The 19476-nt window shown below is 38.5% G+C and overlaps 1 protein-coding gene across 1 annotated transcript; it reads right to left on the bottom strand.

Annotated features, from left to right (window-relative positions):
- Window positions 1–3734: 3734 nt before the first annotated feature.
- On the bottom strand, window positions 3735–18333 carry LOC120743996 (potassium voltage-gated channel subfamily A member 10). Its single transcript, XM_040048093.1, has 2 exons — window positions 18011–18333; window positions 3735–6731 (listed from the first exon to the last, which is right to left on the bottom strand). The coding sequence occupies exon 2, from the start codon at window positions 6575–6577 to the stop codon at window positions 4853–4855; it is 1725 nt and encodes a 574-aa protein (XP_039904027.1). The 5' UTR covers window positions 6578–6731; window positions 18011–18333; the 3' UTR covers window positions 3735–4852.
- Window positions 18334–19476: the final 1143 nt, after the last annotated feature.

Below are 19476 nucleotides of genomic sequence, written 5' to 3'. Positions count from 1 at the left end.
TCCCCACGAGGATAGCAAACCAACATCTGTCTGTGTGTGCCAGATATCTGTTTCACTCACAACCTTCTGCACCTGCTTGTAACTTATATGACAGTCCACTACCACGGACCAGGTGGCGTGTCAACTCTCACCTTCCATCTCCTCCCAGGTGTCATTCAGTCCTCCTTTCTCCCTTTTCACTCATTGCCTTGGACGCCTCTCATTATGATCATAATCTGGGTCATATATTCATTTTTTGAGGTTCCTGTTATAGAAATTTCCTGGACAAAACAACCTGTTCTAGTAAAGCAACCACAAAGTCATCTGAGCAGCAAGAACTCTCAAATAGTAATCATCTGTTCTCTTCAGCAGCATTTAATTTGAAATGTCAAAAGCACTGCTTGTTTTATTGTTCCCACGATGAATATTTATATTGTATTTAGGCACAGTTGGTGTGGAGCACCTGCAATTTCATTGTACATGTACAATGACAATAAAGGGCTATTTTATTCTAACCTTGCAAAATAACACAGCATCTGTGATGTGACACAGGAGGAAATCCAGCTGCTGCTAACAGGAATTTCTTGCAAATTCAAGGTTAGAAAGATCAAGGCATAATTATATGATGAAACTGCTTTCTGAAGTGTATATATGGGGGAAAATCCAACTTTAAGTTCTATTTAATGTGCTTTTATACATTTCTCATTTCTCATGAGGTGTGTGATATCTTGTAAATTTGCATTTAAGATACATTAGTAATATATAAACATTTTCTTGAATGTCTGTATTAGATATACATTCACTGGCCACTTTGTACACTTTTACAGCCTTCAGAATGCCTTCATTCTTTGTAGCATGGATTCAGCGTGGTGCTGGGAACATTCCTCAGTGATTTTGGTCCATATTCAGATGATGGCATCATACAGATGCCACAGATGTGGTGAATGAACACCCATGATGGGAATTTCCCATTACATCCCATCGCAAAGGTGATCTACTGGATTGAGATCTGATGACTGTGCAGGCCATTTGAATACAGAGAACTCACGTTCAAGAAACCAGTCTGAGATGATGTGAGCTTTGTGACATGGAGTATTATCCTGCTTTAAGCAGCTTCATGGGCACACTCTGCTCATAAAGAGATGGACATGGCCAGCAACAATATTCAGGTACAAGCTGGCATTTAAACAATTCTCAGTTTGTTCTAAGCCACACCAATATATCACCAGCAGCAGCCTGAGCTGTTCATGCCAAACAGGGCGCTCCCATGGTGTTTAACTAAATTTGACTCGACCATCCAAATGCTAAAGTAGAAAATGAGACTCATCAGACCAGCAATATTTTCAGTCTTTGGTTTGGTTTTGGTCAGCACGTCCAGATTGTCGTCTCAGTTAACTGTTGGTAGTCCTGTGCTGCCTATTTAAACTTCAAGAGGTCACAATCAGTGCACGTTGCTATTATGTTATGTTGCAGCAATTCTGGAATACTGGGTATGCAATCATTAACATCATAAAATCTGCAAAAGTAGAAACTTTTAATCACTCACATGATTGTGGTGTCAGTGTGTGTTTGTATCACCGTTGTTGCCGTTCACCTTTGCACCCTGTTAAGTGTCTTTTCCTTTTCACTGGCAGTGATTTGGTTTCTGTTCACTTCAGCCTCATTCACTTGATGAGCATCATGAGGATTCGTGAAATTCTGCTGATAAGTGAAATTTATTTCAAATTATTTTTATTATACAGACACAATATTTTGTATTATTGTTTGCCAGATCTGGAGAATCCAAAACTATCTACACGGTTAAAAAAAAAAAAAAAAAAAAAGACTATATGGCACCAGCGATGAGAACTATATTGCAAGTGGGCACAATAGACTATTTCACTGAGTCCACATTTAGGCCTACACCTAATGTGCAGTACAGTTCAGATGGTGTACTTTATTGTACTGGTTTATTTCACTGAGATGAGCTGTTATATCTACAGACAACAGTATCAGGTGAAGCTATCTAACAATATAAGCTAGCAGACTTCTCCATGTGAACCAGAGACTGGCATCCTGTTGGTACCTCACAGACTACCAGTGTTTGTGTGTGTGTGGCACTAGCATTACAGTGAAAGCAGAGACTGCTTAATGAAAGTCATGACGAAATCTTATATAACGTTGGGGATTTTCTTACCTGAAGGGGGAACACAGAGGGAATACAAGAAAGTTCACTCCTCTCTCTCTCTTTCACAAAACATGCACACCTATGTATCTCCATTCACACAAGCACAACTTTCTATAAACACACCAGTGCATATAAAACATGAGAAGAAAACATTTAAAATCCCAGGATGTATTACATCTTCATTACAGTAAATCGTATGTTTTCATACATATAAATACAGTGTAAAGGTCTTCGTAATGAAATAAACTCTGGCTTATTGTTTTCATGCTGTTATCATTTAAGGATAGTTTACCAGCTGAACAAGTGATTACCTGTATCAACAAAAACGGGCGTCAAACCATACAGTTAGTTATCATTATGACCGCAAAGCTGATTGTCAAACACACAGAAAGTAACATAGTGACAAGAAAAAGAAGTGAATTGCTTGGATTCACTTACATTTAGGTGAAATTAGATTATGGGTAGATCTTCAGGTTATCTTTCCACTATCATTATTATTATTACTGCTATACAATATGATGCAAAATGTGAACCCTTATGCTTATAAAATTAGCAAACATGTAAGTCTCAGTCATACAAGCCTGGAGAGCGATCGGTGCAAGGGGCAACATTTTTTCCCAGTAATCTGTGGTTGCCAGGGAGGTTAATGACCAGTCTAGACCTGCGTGACTTTAGGAATCGATTTCACAGTGATAGCCAACAACGTCCACTTGCCAGGTGGTTGGAGAGTACACATTTTCCCCAGTGATTTCAGTTGAGTTACCAGATTGTTGATGACCTGTCTCTAGCCTGTGCAAGTGGTGCCTAATCCAGCAAAGCTCCATCTAAGGTGCAACATTTTTTATTTAAAATTGGCATGTACACCAAGCTACATATAGACATTCAAAATTCATCCCAAAGGTAAAATACTGACATTACTGTCAATAATGTGAGGCTACGTCTGTGTCTGTAGGCCTATTATAAGCCAGTCATCATCAATTTCTAATTAATGAAAGTATCCTATATTGCCAGGATAGTTCCCACCTGATAAAACTGAACCCGGGCAAACAAGGGAACAAGTAAATCTAAGCAAAGCCAAATTAAAACCCAATAAAGATCCTGATGCATGAGTGCAGTTTAATAATAAGCGAATTGTGTAAAAACCTTCAAAGATCACATTGTGTAGAAAACCAAGTAATTCTGATGGGCTCACTTGTTGTTGCCACCGTATAATCTCATTTTCATCATATGCTCAACCACCAATTTTTCTTTCCAGAATTTGTTTTTATAAGCCACTTTTCAAAGACCCACCTCTATATTACGCTGCAAAAGCACAGTTTTTGAGTTATGGGATAACAGATCCCTTTATTTACCTTTATAAGCAATTATCTTTGGCTTCTTTCATCTCTCATTCATATTTTCTTTGACATAGAGAGGAATTCTCTATAACTGAAGTTTCTTTGTCTACAATAAGACAGTGAATGAAAGGAAAAAAAGGATGAAATCCAAATTTGAGAGAACTGATGTGACCCCATAAAGAGAGTAGATCCATTACACTTCACATAACTTCTTTCAAGATTCAGATCCAGAATATTATGTTGGACGCTCCTTTTTTTAAATAACACACAAATGCATGAAAGGGACAAAATGGTTATAACCTTTATATTACCAGTCAAATATGAAACCAAAAATACTGAGCATATATGTGTGACAGACAGAGGTATTACAGTGGAATTATATATGGCATATTCAACAGTATCCCTACATTGCATGATTTAAGGCACTCCATTACAATACAACAAATAAAAACAACAACTATATGAAGTGGAATCAGTCTGACTGTGAGTTGTGGAGAATCCTTACTCGGTTAAACCAGTGAGAATGAATGAATACTTCACAATTATGATTCACTTTTTGTGTAAATAAATAAATAAATAAATAAATAAATATGTGATGGCTCTAATCTAGACAATAAGCACAACACAAATTAGTCTTTGAAGACACTTAGAGGAAAGGAGTGACCTTTGTTTGTTCAGAACTGGCCAGCAATTCAATCAGTTTTGCAGAGTTGCAATTTTAATCGGAAAATATAGAAGATTTCAGTTAAGCAGTGAGATGAAAAGTGGGCCGTGTGAGGCATTGCAGACACTGTAAATATTATATATAAGTATCAGTTTTTGAGCAGGAGAGAATTTATTCCAATAGGATGAAATGTTGAATTATTAGAGATGAATAAAATACATTAACAATGTGACAGTTAAGAATTTTCTTTACTTTAGATGAACTTTAAATGGTTTAATACTTTATGGCCCATTAAAATGCTGCTGGAAAGCTGTGTTAAACATCCTCGAGGACAAAATCACAACATGTTGTAAACATTAGGATTACTGGCCAATGCAATGAACAGAAGGTTTCCTTTAAAAGGATCTGTTAGACACACACGAGAATGAAGAACGTTTCTCGGGTGTGTGCAACCTAAACACCTACCATGAAACATAATAACATGAATTCCTAAACATTAATATGGGGAACTCATTTTCAAAATGTCATTTCCATATTGGACAAAAAGAGGTAAATGTGGTACAACCAGTTTATAATTAAAAAACATTTTTCACAAGGTGCAGTGCAGATCTAATGAATCCAACTGGCCACTCGTAACAGTGACTATTTAAGATTTACTGCTTAGTGGCAAAGTTTCACCTCCTATTGAACAGTGTTCTTCTGACGTCAGTTCCCTTTGTCACTCTGCCAGATCCCGTTGGCTTTATTGAGCGAGGTGTTGCTACCCTGTGTGGTATCCTTTATGGCTTTCTCGACAGCATCAGCCAAGGGCAACTTGTCCTCTGCTTCTGCCTCTCTATGGTAGAAATAGTTGAAGTTGGAAACAATGACGGGAACAGGCAAGGCAATAGTCAGCACACCTGCAATGGCACACAAGGTGCCCACCATCTTACCCCCCGTGGTAATGGGACACATGTCTCCGTAGCCTACAGTGGTCATGGTAACAACAGCCCACCAGAAGCCATCAGGTATGCTGACAAACACTGTATTTGGCTCGTCTACCTCAGCAAAGTAGATAGCGCTGGAGAAAAGGATAACTCCAATAAAGAGGAAAAAGATGAGCAACCCGAGCTCACGCATGCTGGCCTTCAGAGTCTGTCCCAGGATCTGGAGCCCTTTAGAGTGACGAGATAGTTTGAATATACGAAACACCCGCACCAAGCGGATGATACGTAGAATGGCCAAAGACATGTTCTGCCCTGAGCTTTCTGCTGGAGTTGTGGCCAATTCTGTAATCACAGTGACAAAATAAGGGATGATAGATATGATGTCAATAATGTTCATGAGGTTGTGGAAAAACTCTCTTTTGCTAGGGCAGACCACAAATCGCACACACAGCTCAAAGAAAAACCAACCAATGCAGGCAGTTTCAATGATGAAGAAAGGATCAGAGAAGGTTGTGGGCTTTACACCAGGCGGACCCACAGAACCTTGCGATTGGTTAAAAGGTTGTACAGCTGTGGGAACAACTGGGTCGGTCTCATCTCTGAATTCTGGTAGTGTTTCCATGCAGAAAATAATAATGGATATGACGATGACAAGGACGGACACCAGCGCTACACCTCGTGCTGCATTGGAGCTCTCTGGGTACTCAAACAGCAGCCAGAATTGTCTGTACACATCATTACTAGGAAGAGGAATCTCAACGTCTTTTAAGAATCCTTCTTCTTCTCTGAACTGCTCCATAGCCTCGTTTCCAAGCTCATAGAACAGAATTTCATCTGCAAACACATCAAGGGGAACGTTAGCTGGTCGCCTAACTTTACCTCCTGACTGGTAGTAATATAAAATTCCATCAAAGCTGGGTCTGTTCCGATCAAAGAAGTACTCGTTCCTCATTGGATCAAAGTATTCCATCCTCTTCAAAGGGTCCCCTAGAAGTGTCTCAGGAAACTGGTCCAGTGTTTTAAGCTGCGTCTCAAAACGAAGACCGGCAATGTTGATGATGACTTTCTGATCTCCATCATCCAAGCCTCGTTTATCAACAAAGAGATCCTCACAGCACTCCTTAGCAAGCCGGTTAAAGATCATCTCACTTTCCTTGCTCCCCTCACTGCTTAGCAGCAGTTTAAAGTTTGAGATCATGCTAGCACAGCTGCTACGCCCCTTTCTAGTTGGAGTTGGCATCGTCGGGGACTGTGGTACTGTAAGTGTCTGTGGAATGGGTGAAGAGGAGGTCGATTCCCAAATGTATGGGGGTATAGGGCTGCAGTGGGAAGGTGTAGGTGTTAGGTCTGTGGCTCTTAGATGGTAGTTGCTGGTTGGGCTGCTGTGCTCTGGGGGCATGTCCACTGTGAGAGCTGTGGTCTCATCAGCATAGGTGTCCACCTCATCTCCAAGGTTGCCAGCAAGGTCATCCAGGCTCTCAAAGTCTACCAAGGCCACCTCCATGGCTTTGGTTCAGCCAGTGCAACACACAGACTGACAGATGGGAGGTTCACACACCAGAGTCAGCAGCTCCAGCAGCGTAGCAGAGCATTCAGGCTACAGTGTGACTGACGTAAATACAAAAACTCCTTCAACTTGTTTTTTAAAAATCCAGCTCCTGTAGAGTTGAAGAGGAGAGACAAAGATTATCAGTGTGTTTCTGTTAGCTGTGCAGAGCTCACCAAGGCAAGCATCAGGTCATTAGAATATGATAAACACAAATGCTAGTTTCTTGGAGAATTATTTGGAAACAGAAAGTGAGAGACATAGTTTAAGATGAAAGGAAACAAAAGAAACGGGGAACAAGCAACGTTATCTACCAGCAATACAGCTAGAACATGGGGGAGAGAAAGAACAAAAACTAGTAAATTCTTTGCTGGTTCTTTCTTTTGCCTGCTGTGGCAGTGGCACTGCGATGGGTCATGTAACTTTGAAAACAGCAGACATTAAATAGGAGAGCAACTCAAGGGTAGCTACAGCCTGACCCTTACATGTTCACATCTCTCTGACTGATCAAATCATTATCAAATTGTTGACATAAACTTTACTACTATTCCTTTAAATAAGTAATACTAGTTAGCAATACATACTAACCAGTGCATATACTGGACACTGAAGTTATTTTAACAAACAACCTGAAATGAGAGAAAAGGGATGAGAGCTGCACCACCTGTCATGACCCCGAGGGTTGTAGGAAAGGAGGACAGTCCGAGGTAACTGGGACTCTGCATACATTAGTGCATAATTAACTGACTGTGCAGTGATAGCATGAGCCTAGTTTCTACCAGACGCCAAGGCTCACATTTAAACTCCACTGTGCCATATCTTTGGTCTTAGCTGTAAAAATAAGCTCTGTTCCAGCTTTGCTCTTTATATTTGTATTTACCTGTGTGTGTTTTTTCATCAGCATTCACATAGTATGAAATAGTGAGGTTGTGTGAAAGGTGTATTTGTGCCTGTCGGTGTGTGTGCCTGTGTGGGGTTGTACTGTATAGGTGTGTTGTGTGTGTGTGTGTGTGTGTGGGTGTGCATGCATGTGTGTAACTGTGTGAATGGGTGCTAAAGCCTGCAGATGTTTAATTAAAGACTCCAGAGATGAGTCACCACCTAAAACCAGAGCCAGTGATACCAATCCTCCTGGGAGACAAAGAGAGAGAGAGAGAGAGAGAGAATAAAGAGGATGATATGAAAATTATCGGGGAAATGGATGTGGGTGGATGGGATGAGGACAGCATTGCAAAAAAAAGGGAATGTGTCAATGAGACAGAATGGGACTTGATAGGTGGGTGGATGGATAGACAGGATGATGAGAGAGGACCCCCGACAAAAAAAAGGAGTCTGATCGATCAAAATCAGGCAAAAAAAAAAAAAAAATGGGACACAGAAAACCATCATGGTGACTACTGTCTTTCACAGGAATAAAATATGAAACAACAAGGCCTAAATAATTCTTTAGGATTGCAAAATGTTAAAATCATGTGCTGAATCATACGATATGAAAAACGCAAACTGGTAAATCATACAATGGAAGTCTCATTTCCTCCTGAGACCTCCTGACTGGAACTAGGTCAGTTTCCTCAATTGAGACTTTCTAATGATCTTGAAACAGAATCTGAAAATCAGGCTCAACTGTCAACTTAATACTCAGAAATCATTGACATAGACCTGCCAAACCAATTTATCAACAAACTAAATGTACTTATAGTGTTCATTTTCATTATTGCACACTAAATTATTAAATGACTGATTCACAAAGCACAAATTAGGGCAATTTTCTTAGTTTGGCATTCTGTTTATTCCTAAACCAGGGTAGAATCTAAAGGAAGACATGATATACAGTTAAATATGTTGCAACCACTCTAAAGTCAAATCTGCTTCCCGGACCCTTTAATGTTGAGGAATGAACAAAGTAATCAATAGCAACAATATTCCCCAAACAGACTCACACAAAGCATATCAAACAAGCAACAAACTTTTACCTTCCTTTGCAAGAGGTTTTTATACCATCGGCATCAAAGAATAAAAACAAGAGTAAGAGAAAAAGGGTCCTGCACAAGTCCAGCCGCTTTACCAACTTTTCACTTGGGATCAGGATGGTCAGCCTCTCATGGACTACTTTAGGTAACCTTATGCTTGAGTAGAAACTAGAGCTGTGGCAAAGGGTACAGGCATAACGATGCACACACACACACACACACACACACACACACACACACACACACAGCAAGCATGCTCACAGGCCGCAGAAAAACAAAGTCAGCAGTGGAAAGCAAACTCATTCTCAAGATTGTTAATTTTGCGTGTGTGTGTGTGTGTGTGTGTGTGTGTGTGTGTGTGTGTGTGTGTGTGTGTGTGTGTGTGTGTGCGCATGCATGAGTTAGATTGTTTCCCAAACCATGCATATCATAAGCTGTCTGTCAGGAATCTGAGTGAGGTACTCAAAGCTTTCTAGAGTGGAACATTGCAATTAGATCCTCAGATTTCTCCATGCTTGACTTGGGCCACACACACACACACGTCTGTTGTTGCTATCCTCGTGGGGACATCTCATTGATATAACGCTTTCCCTATCCACTTACCCTAACCATCCAAATTGCATGCCTAACTCTAACCCTTTCCCTAAACTTAACCATAACCCAATTGTAATCTTGACTGTAAAACCACATTTTGAGTGTGAAAAATGCCTTCAAACTCAAATTTAAGTAAGTTTTAAGTAAAATTTCTGATTTTTGGTCCCCACTAAGATAGGAAAACCGGTGCACACACACACACACACACACACACACACACACACACACACACACACACACACACACACACACACACACACACACACACACACACACACACACACCGTATCCATATCTGAGTTACTTACACTATCACAATCAATAATTGATTTTTAGCAACTCTCACATGTTCGACATCAGAGGAGTAGAAAGAGTGATGACAGAGTGACAAGGGCAGAGAAACCAAAGCCTCCATTCTCAACCAGCACAGCCTTCCATCTCCCACTGCCAACTCTGCAACGCTCACTGCTTCAATACTAATGTAACTATTTTTTTCACTCTAGCATTCTGTATTATATATCCCAGCATTTGTGGAAAAAAAAAAATAGGACATATGTGTTTATAGCTCAAAACCTACCGGTAGTAAAAAAGAAAAATAGACAATTAATGAACAAATATTTAATGGAAATGGAAGTGATAAATACTTCAAATATACAGAACAGTGAAAACAAAATATCTTGTGTCCCTGACTATGACAGGACATCATAAAACAAAGGTTTCATATGGGCCAATGTTAATGCATGGTGGGTAACTATTTTTACCATGCTATTAATATTCAGGATATCATATTGAGAAAAACTCATAAGTCCTTGTTACCTATGATCCTTTAATGCTCACTGGAAAGCCCCGCACACAACAGAGAGACAGCACAGGGATTTACATCCAAGCTATGGTCATGCATGTTGCAATGAGCAGTAACTTTAAGTAAGCTATCCCTCGTGACTTTATCACATGTGTGTAAACATGAACAGATGTCAAGGCCGATCTGGCTTAATTGCAGCCCAATCCTTTGCTGGTCAGATGAAAAAACATGTATATTTATGTCCAACATTTAACTTTGAGAGCTGCGTTCATTTGGGGAAATGTTTCTGTTTTAATAAAAATGAGTGTATGCTATATGAGCCACAGTCACTGAACATGTGTGAGACACATGCAGTGTTTCCACAAAACAATATCAACTTATTCAGGAAAACTGAAGCAAAATGTAACCTTTACACATGCACAGCGTGACAAGTCATGGAGGCTCTCTCATATGTACTCGCCAACTCATTTCCAGCAAATTGGGTCTGTTTTAACAGCTTTGTCCAAATCTAAACATCGGAATAAAATAATATGTAGTAAAAACTATTAAAACAAAATGCAAGATTTACACTTTGTTAAAAGTTGTTTCAATTCCACTTAATTCCTGTAAACTAATTGAAATGTATCTCCTCTAAATGATGCATTGTAGTCTTTGACACAAACTGCGCTTTACTGAAGAACATTTGTGATCACAAGAATAAATTTACAGCTGAGCACAGATGTTTGCTCACCAGTGTGCACTAATTCCTGTTAACTTCCCTTTGTGTGTGAAGAACTAGCATAAAGCACTCTCTTCCTTTAAGGCCCAGTAAGTACAGTATGGTTGACCTTGCATGATGGACCCTGTGTTATGCTCCTGGGATGAGGTTGGTGGGGTGGTCTCTGGCTGTGTGAAGGCATTAGATGATATTTTTGGATCAGAGTTTTGACCCTATTAAGAAGATTAATGCAGGCTGAGCAGCTCAGTGCTATAAGCCGAGGGATCTCTTCCGTCAGATTAACACAGATACCAGTGAGTTCACACACACACACACACACACACACACACACACACACACACACACACACACACACACACACACACACACACACACACACAGCCCCTGGAGTCACCTATTCTAAATTCACATTTCCTTATCGCTCACACAGAAAACTGAATAAATTCTGTATGAATGGTGTCTTAAGAATCTCCAAAAATGTTGTGATTCTGTAAATAAAAACATGATGCAATCATTTTATTCCCAATAGAAAAGATATCAAATTGTTAAATTGAGAAAATTTACATTTTCTCTTTAGCAACTACATGGGCTCAAGAATGCTACGACTAAGTTCCCTTTCTGTTACTACTGTACTTGGTTGTAGAGTTTTATTTCCAAAGGTGGCAAAAGTACAGATACTTGTGTTAAAAAAATACTCCACTTCTTTACTCAAGTAAAAGAGATACTCAAATGGCTCAAAGTAAAAAAGTAAAAAGCAGCTCTTTAAAGAACATACCAGCTACTTTTTGTGCAAAAGAAACTGAACCTTGTGCTATATTAATGTAAAAATAAAAGATTGTTGTAGTGGTGCGGCACAGCGCCCCCCCCCTGCAAGTTCTAGTAATTTCTATTGTGAGCTCCAGTGGATTTTCTTTATGTACAGACTGTGATCAGCTGAGCTGTGCAGTTGCTGCTGCTATGAGGTTTATTGATCTTCATGGATTTAAACAACTCAGTTCATCCACCTGTAAGTTGTTACTTGATCTTGTCTGATTTCCACCTCTGTGCTGCACAGTGTACAGTCTATATTGTCTTTATAATAGAGAGCATAAAGTTAATGCAAAGCTGGAATTCAGTGAAGGAATCTAAGCAACATCAGCTAAAATTTCAATGAATCTCTTTACTGACCATGAACGCCAGAGCTTCTGTGCTAGCATAGTGCGTTACCACAAACTAGCCTGTTCCCAGAGATACTTTGTGTGAGAAACTGCACAGCAACTGATATTTGTTGATCAGTTTGAAAAGTTGCATTTGCAATTACCTGCCACTTAAAAAATGTATTCCCTTTATGCTTCCTCCTCTTTTGTTAACTATATGCTGACCACAACTTATGGACAACAAAAGCACCATTCAGCCCACTTTAAAACCTGAGCGCGTGTTATTATTCCTTTTATTTAGATTAAAATAAGTTTGATATCCCAAAAGCAAACTGTGAAAGAAAATCATTTCCCCCAAATTATATGTATGACTATACAGTTAACTATACAAACTGGAGAGTCCGTCATAGACCTCGTGCTCCACTTTTGGGGAGTGATAATTTAGCTTTTTATTGGTGTGTTACTTCACACTAATTAGCAGGTTTTTGTATTTGTTGAAGGGACTGACCTAGTTGTAAACTCATGCATGCACTGCTTTGCAGATGCTCTAGCTGTGTATTGCCACCAGGAGGCACTGTCAGAATTCTTATTTGTGCCATTGTTGGTCCTTCAGTCTGCTGTGGAGAAGACCGAAGTTACAAAGAGGGAAAACACATGTCTCCGCCTTGTGGACTGCTCACTGCCACTCCACTTCCTAGTTACACCCACTTTTTCAGCGTTCAATCTATGAATAACATCACTCCTTTTGGCCTATGCCCTATAGGTTTTTTGCACAATGACTGGAACCAGCACCACTGAATGACCAATGGGCTGTGAGGTCAGTTCCTTGATAATTAAATATGCAAATTGTCATGACTATTGTCCACCCAGGTTTTGTCATAACAACCCTTCTTGTACTCTAGTTTAATTGTACTATATTGTCCTGTTATCTTATACATGTTTTTGAACATTAAACATTGTATCAGCCTTTGTTAGAAAAAGAATGGACATAAACGACACCAGTGTCCATTTGGTAAAACAGTTTTCATAACCTGAGCCAAATGCAGCCTTTCATTAGTGTAGTTATAAAATAGATGCACAATAGACCCTCAGTCTCTGTCTATACAGTATTTACTGTTCCTGAGGTCATGTGTATGCTGTGTGTACTTTAGCAGTATGCATTTGAACCTGAACCTCTGATGTAAGAAGGCGTGTCCAGTTCAATAAATGAACATGTCAGAAATATGAAGTCCCAAACAAACACACAGTAATATTACTAGAAAACTTTATTAATGAAAAAAATAATTATATAATAAATTAATTAATAAATTAATAAATTGTGTAATAAATTGTGACTACAGCATAAGAGTATTTTTGTTTTCTTTTATCTTAACTATTAGAACCTATTTTGCATCAGTTATTTATAATTAGTTGTTTATATTTAGCCACATAAACTGTGGTGGCTAAATGATGCTGATGCTGTTTATTATGATTATTATTTAAGTACATAATAATAATAATAATAATAATAATAATAATAATAATATAGCATTTACATCATAGTTATTTATAGTATAATGTTGTGCAATGTAGCAGTTCATGGGTCTAAATGGAGATAAAAGTTAGGTGTCTTATGTTGTGAGTTTATCATGTTGTGATAGATTTAAGAAGATTATCCTAAGAGAAACTATGTTTTGGTTATCAACTACAGTTTAAGACCTGTCCATATGAGCTAGAGTATGTAAAACATCTGGAGACAGTTGCATAACCCTCTGTGTAGAGGGTCATACAGCTGTGTGTGCACAGAGAAAAAGATGTGCAGGTGAATTCTTTTCATGTTCATAAAGTGCATCCTCTAATGTAATCCTCAGTCATTGGGAAGTTGTAGGCAATTAGACAAGTCTTACTTCCACACTTATCTTTAGCAGTGGATGCAGACTGCCCTTCAATCAACCACTTCAGTGTGAATTCTGTTCGCACCTGACGTTTTAAATCTTGGGTAGAACAATATCACCAAATGTGAAATTGTTATTTGCATTATGGACATCAGGAAAAAAATGAGAGCAAAGGAGAAGAAAAAGTAATGAATTGAAAAAGAAAAATAGAATATCAAATGTGTCACAAAAGCAAAGGAACAATTAACAACAACAACAATAATAATAACAGTAATAATAATATTAAATTACAGAATTTAGAGCATTTAAAGCTTTTTACAGCAAAATCATCAAAGAAAAAAAAAATAGGCAATTATCTCCAAAGCATTTGTACATATTAATACACATACACAAATAAGTATTAATAGTGTGAAAACTTACTTTTAAAGGAATAGTACTGCATTTTTTATATATTCATTTTCACAGGTTAGTATAAATAAATACATTTGTTACTGTAAGTAGAATTTTAAGGTATCTGTATTTTACTTGAGTATTTATTTTTCATTTATTTACTTTTTACGTTTACTCCCTACATTTCAACACAAATAATTACATTTTCAAAACAGGCTCGTTATTGTAGGTTCAACTGTATCATTTATAGAGCTTATACTCTGGAGTTACAGTGGGCCAGGACAAGTGCAGGTATGTTGTAGTCAGCTTCAAGCCAGCGCTACAGAAGAGGAACGTGCATAAAGGGAGAAATATTTCAACATGACAATGTTTCTACAACATTTTTATGAGCTAAACACACAAACTCTTCGTGTGCACTTTGTCACACAGTATGTTGTTAGCTAAAGGGCCAGCTGCTGGGATTACATGGAATGTCATAATTTTTAATCACATATTGGATCTGTCAATTAATCAGATTTCATCTACATTTATACTAATGATGCTTAGATTCGCTGGCTGAATTCAATAATCATACCAGCTTTATATTTCTACTGCAAAGACAATGTATAGTACACTGTTAGTGTAGGAAATGGAACTCAGCTGTGAAACATCTGCTTGCGTCTTGTTGATTTCAGTTGTGTAAATCCACAAAGAGCAGCAGGCCAGCTGATCACAGCCTGTCCACTAAGAAAATCTAATGAAACTCACATTAGAAATTATTGTGAGCTGTTAGTATTTCCCCCCACTGAGCCACGACAACAGATTTGAGTGTTCCTCCACCTGCTGAATCACACTTGAAACCCCAGACTGTTCTCATTTTTCTGTTTAGGTGCAGAGGCAAAGTAACCCCCATTTATTTTTTCTCCTTTATTGCTTGAGTCCTAAATAACAGATTAAAGACGAGTACATTCATTAGAATTAGAATTTAGATTTGAATAAATTTGTATTTTCAGGTACTAATATTTTGTATTACATTAATATAGGAGAAGGTGTAACTACCTGTGCATAAAATAGATTGTAGAATTGTCCTTCAGGGAGCAACTTTTGTACTTTTTCTGTACTTTTGGCACCTTCGTTCATTTTGATTTGTTCTTTCTAAACATACTTTAAGACGTCTGGAGTGCAGTAAAATTCAGATATAGGTAACTTGACAGATGCTTACTTGGAGTAGATAATGGATAATAGGTACTGATTTGAAAACAACTGGACATGGATAACTTGAGTTTTTTGTGTAATGTTACTAATTAGGCAGCTCATTATCTTTCTCTTGAGAACAATTTTAAGATATAACGTTTTGGGTCAACCTTAAAGAAAGATAGAAATGTAAAAGTGACTTACAACAAATGCAGCTGAATTTTAAGCAAAGTTTAAAAAAAAGACATTTTTATCTTTCACAACATTCCCTATGCTGTCAATACCAACAATGGCAGTAAAAAACATATCTAGCTCTACATAGCATTATTATCACTTTGACCTTCAGATCAATCTATTGACCCTGAAGGAGAGGTCAGTGGTCACATGGGACATTATATTTTTTAATCCTTATGCGGTAATTTCAATACACACTGCATAGTTTCCAAGTTATGGGACTTTTTGTGTATTTTTAACCAACAAACCATTAAGTTGACCTTAAAGATACTGGTAGATGTTAGCCAAATTTTCATACATCCCAACAATGTTTTATCAGAATTCATTCAAAACCTTTAGAGCTACTGTGTTGCGTTTACAGACAGAATGAAGGCATGCATGTGCTACATGCCAACTGCTTTTGTAGAAGTAATATTACAATGATAAGAAGGAACACAAACTGTGAAATCATATTTGTTGTCTCTTCCATATCAGGCTTTGCTAGCTCTAAAAAACATGAGTAATATGGTCTAAGGTATGTGTGAGATATTAATTAATTCTTCTGTTTAAAAAATATATTTTTTAATAGGGTCAACATATGCCAGTGTATTTGTGGAAAAGGGGTATCGGTTTTATTTGTCCATACAAATTGGTTAAAACTCTTTACAGAGACATAATTCTGAATGACAAGCCATCATTTGAAAGAAACACACTGATCTGCAACACGACATCCACATATTCCCATATTAAGATTTCTTTCTCCATGTGTTTGCCTGGAGCAGATTGATAATTTAAGTGCAGTCTCCGTGAGGCATTTATAAGATGTAAGCTGTTGATGCTGACATGGGTGTGTCTGCAGGCTGCAGGCCAAGTCTCAGTGCACAACAGCTGGGACTAAAATCCTCCCTTGGCATTTAGACAAGACACACATATAACAACAGCAACAGCCAAAATGAATTCCTAGTAAATTAAACTTCCTGTGGAGCATCTTAATGCAAAATAGTAGGCACAGTATCTATGGAGGCAATTACACGAGTCTAACAGTGCACACGTTTGACATTCATTCAGATGAACAGATTCAAATGTTTAACTGTGATACATCACAGATCATTTACAGTTTCTTTCTCTCAAACACTAAGAAGTATAACAGCAATTCACATTTTGGAGGCCAATCCACACAATAAAATCAGCAGAATTCAATAATAGGAATCCAAGCATACAAAAGGAAACAACAAGCAACCACCAGCAACAATAAAAACAAACTTATACTATGTGGGGTTCTTCCTACTAAAGCTATTTTAAGATGTCCCAAAGACAATACAGATCTTTCTCAACCAATACAGAAAAGCGTGTGGCCCCTCTTCCATGAGCGATGTTGAGCCATGGCTGCAAGAGCTCATAAAAACCCTTTCAAAAGTTAAATGTTTCTCAAGCTTATGTTTTTAATGCCCCCTTGTTATCCTCATGACCTACCTACCTCCTGCCTTCCCCATGGCCTGGCACTTTCCCTCCACTGTGTGGATTAAGCCTGTTTCAGTTACAGAAATATTGAATTATTTTTCAGAAGCTTTTTTTGTGGCAAATCCAGACAGAGAAAATATGGCCATCTGGTCTGACTCTATTACATACCACTAATCTCAGGTGGCATTCAAACAAGCAACACACATCCACATGCAGGCTTAAACACATACGCACACATACAAAATACACTTTGCATGTTTTCACCTGTATTTCTGAAATTACCATATGACACACTGTACAATTTTTCATCCATGGAGACTCTTTTCAAGCAACGAGAGACTAAGTCCATGTATGCATTGTATCTACAATCTCTTATATATGAGCTCAAGTGGAACATGATTCCACGTAGTTTCCTTGGGGATTACTAAAGCATGTTGATTCTGATTAATCGAGTAAATAATATCATTTTGTTGGCATTCAGAAGAAAGTGCTAAGGACACCTGTGCAGAGCTCATGGCTTTAGCTTTAGCCACTAGTTGAAAGTTTCAAAAACACAGATGCTAAATATGGGGAGACATAAATCAATATAATATTGATAATTAATAAAATTATTAATACAAGAGTGAATTTAATGAAGCTGAAATTACTCAAATGATCAGATCATCTATAGCCTACTTCACATTCCTTGGCGGGGGTGGGGGGGCATCAAGTGCACCAATAAATGGAGCTAATGGATCTAAATCATTTACAAATTGAAGTTATTGTTTACTTTTTGTTTTTAAGAAACAGGCTTTTAGCTCTATGGCTGCAAAAATAAAAGACTCTAAATAGCATCTCTAAAATATGGGGAAACTATAATCTCACGTTATAGGACGTGAGTCGCTCAGTCTTGACGTAATGTGAGCCACTGTTTTCAAAGTTTCTTCCGTTTCCCTCCTTTACCACAATAAAATAAAAACCAGCCATTTTCCCAGTTGCAGCAGGACCATCGTTCAGCACTTCAGCCGTGAAATAGATGGTAAGCTGAAGGAAGCTGTGCAACTTTAGGAAAGTTGCCTACCTTGATTGCCGTGACGATCGCGCAAACTTCCGGGCGTTGTTGGCGAAAGTTTGATGCGCCGGGCCGTGCAGTGCCGATGGCATGATGAATGTCAGCTGGACCGACTTAAAACCACAATGCGCTTTCTGTCAGCCCCCATGCTGACCGCGCCGACAGCACGTACGGCCGAGGTGCCCCGGCCAATTATCCAGGGGCCAGATGCGAGAGTGATATAACAACAGCATGATTCCGTTTAATTTGGGCAATTCCCTAAAAATCCTTGTGTTTCTGCGTCCTCCAACCAAATCTGTCTCTTTATCTCAAAAGGGGAGGAGAGAGGGAGAGAGAGGGGGAGAGAGCGAGACTGAGAGGCAGATTAAAGCCCCAACCTCTGCCCATCTATTTTATGCTCTCTTGGCTGCAACATCACGATAACTTTCTATTTTCATTTCTAATTACGTTGCTGAAGGAAGAAGTCTGATTCTCATTTTGTATGTTACACTTTGCTTTTAAAATGGATTCGATTTTTTGCGAAATATTCGAAAAAGAGCAGGCTACTCCACAAATTAAGCAGTGTGTTAAATTACAATCTTAAGGTAAATAATTCAAATTAAGTTGTAGGCCAGTAATTAATACACTGTTGAGAATAGTACAAGTCTTTTGACAGGTTCACTGACTGGCGATCATACCACTTAAACGGGGTGATGGCTAAATTACTCAGACTCATACTGTTTCCTTTCTTGCCTGGCAGGTAAGGAAGGAAACAGAATGAGCCTGAGTAATTTAGGCATCCCTATAAAAGCTGCAGGCAGAGAGGGAACACAGAAACCTGCTGGAGCTCAGTGCAGGGTTGGTTAGGATAAAATAATAACATTTGCAGACAAACAACTCCAACATTTAGAGACATATGGCATGCAGCAGTTTCTTGGAGTATTAAGTAAGAACCTCAAGTTGTCAAAGCCACTGTGAGTTTCTGCATGCTGCCTTTTTTGTAATACCATAATAGGCGACCACATACACTCACTGGCCACTTTATCTGTACACTTTTTCAACAGTAACTTGATGCTTTTAGCTGTGTTGACATGGTTAAGATCAACTGCTCAAACTGAAGTTGAGCATCAAAATAGGGAAGAAAGGTAATTTATGTGACTGAGTATTTTAGAAACTGCTGATCTGCTGGTTTAGGTTTTTCAGGTATTGGTAAAAAAAAAAGAAAAAGTGAGAGAATATCCAGTGAGCGACAATTCTCTGGGCAAAAATGCCTTGTTGATGTCAGAGGTCAGAGGAGAATGGACAGACTGCTTCCAAGATAGGAAGGTAATGGTAACACCAGTCCTGTTGCCAGTTCTGTGAGCTAAGGAGAGGAAACTGAGGCTATAATTCACACAAACTCACCAAAAATGAACAGTAAAAGCTTGGATAAAGGCTGCATGATTTGATTAGTCTCCATCTCTGCCTTAGATTTGAGATGGTAGAGTCCGAATTTG

The sequence above is a fragment of the Simochromis diagramma genome, unplaced genomic scaffold (genome assembly GCF_900408965.1).
Source record: "Simochromis diagramma unplaced genomic scaffold, fSimDia1.1 OVJJ01000387.1, whole genome shotgun sequence".
NCBI lineage: Eukaryota > Metazoa > Chordata > Actinopteri > Cichliformes > Cichlidae > Simochromis > Simochromis diagramma.
The sequence above is the reverse complement of the archived record's forward strand: the minus strand, read 5'-3'. Positions and strand labels throughout refer to the sequence as shown.

Bases quoted from the DNA above. Each gene is read 5' to 3' on its own strand.
- LOC120743996 (XM_040048093.1), bottom strand. From the start codon at position 6,577: ATGGAGGTGGCCTTGGTAGACTTTGAGAGCCTGGATGACCTTGCTGGC.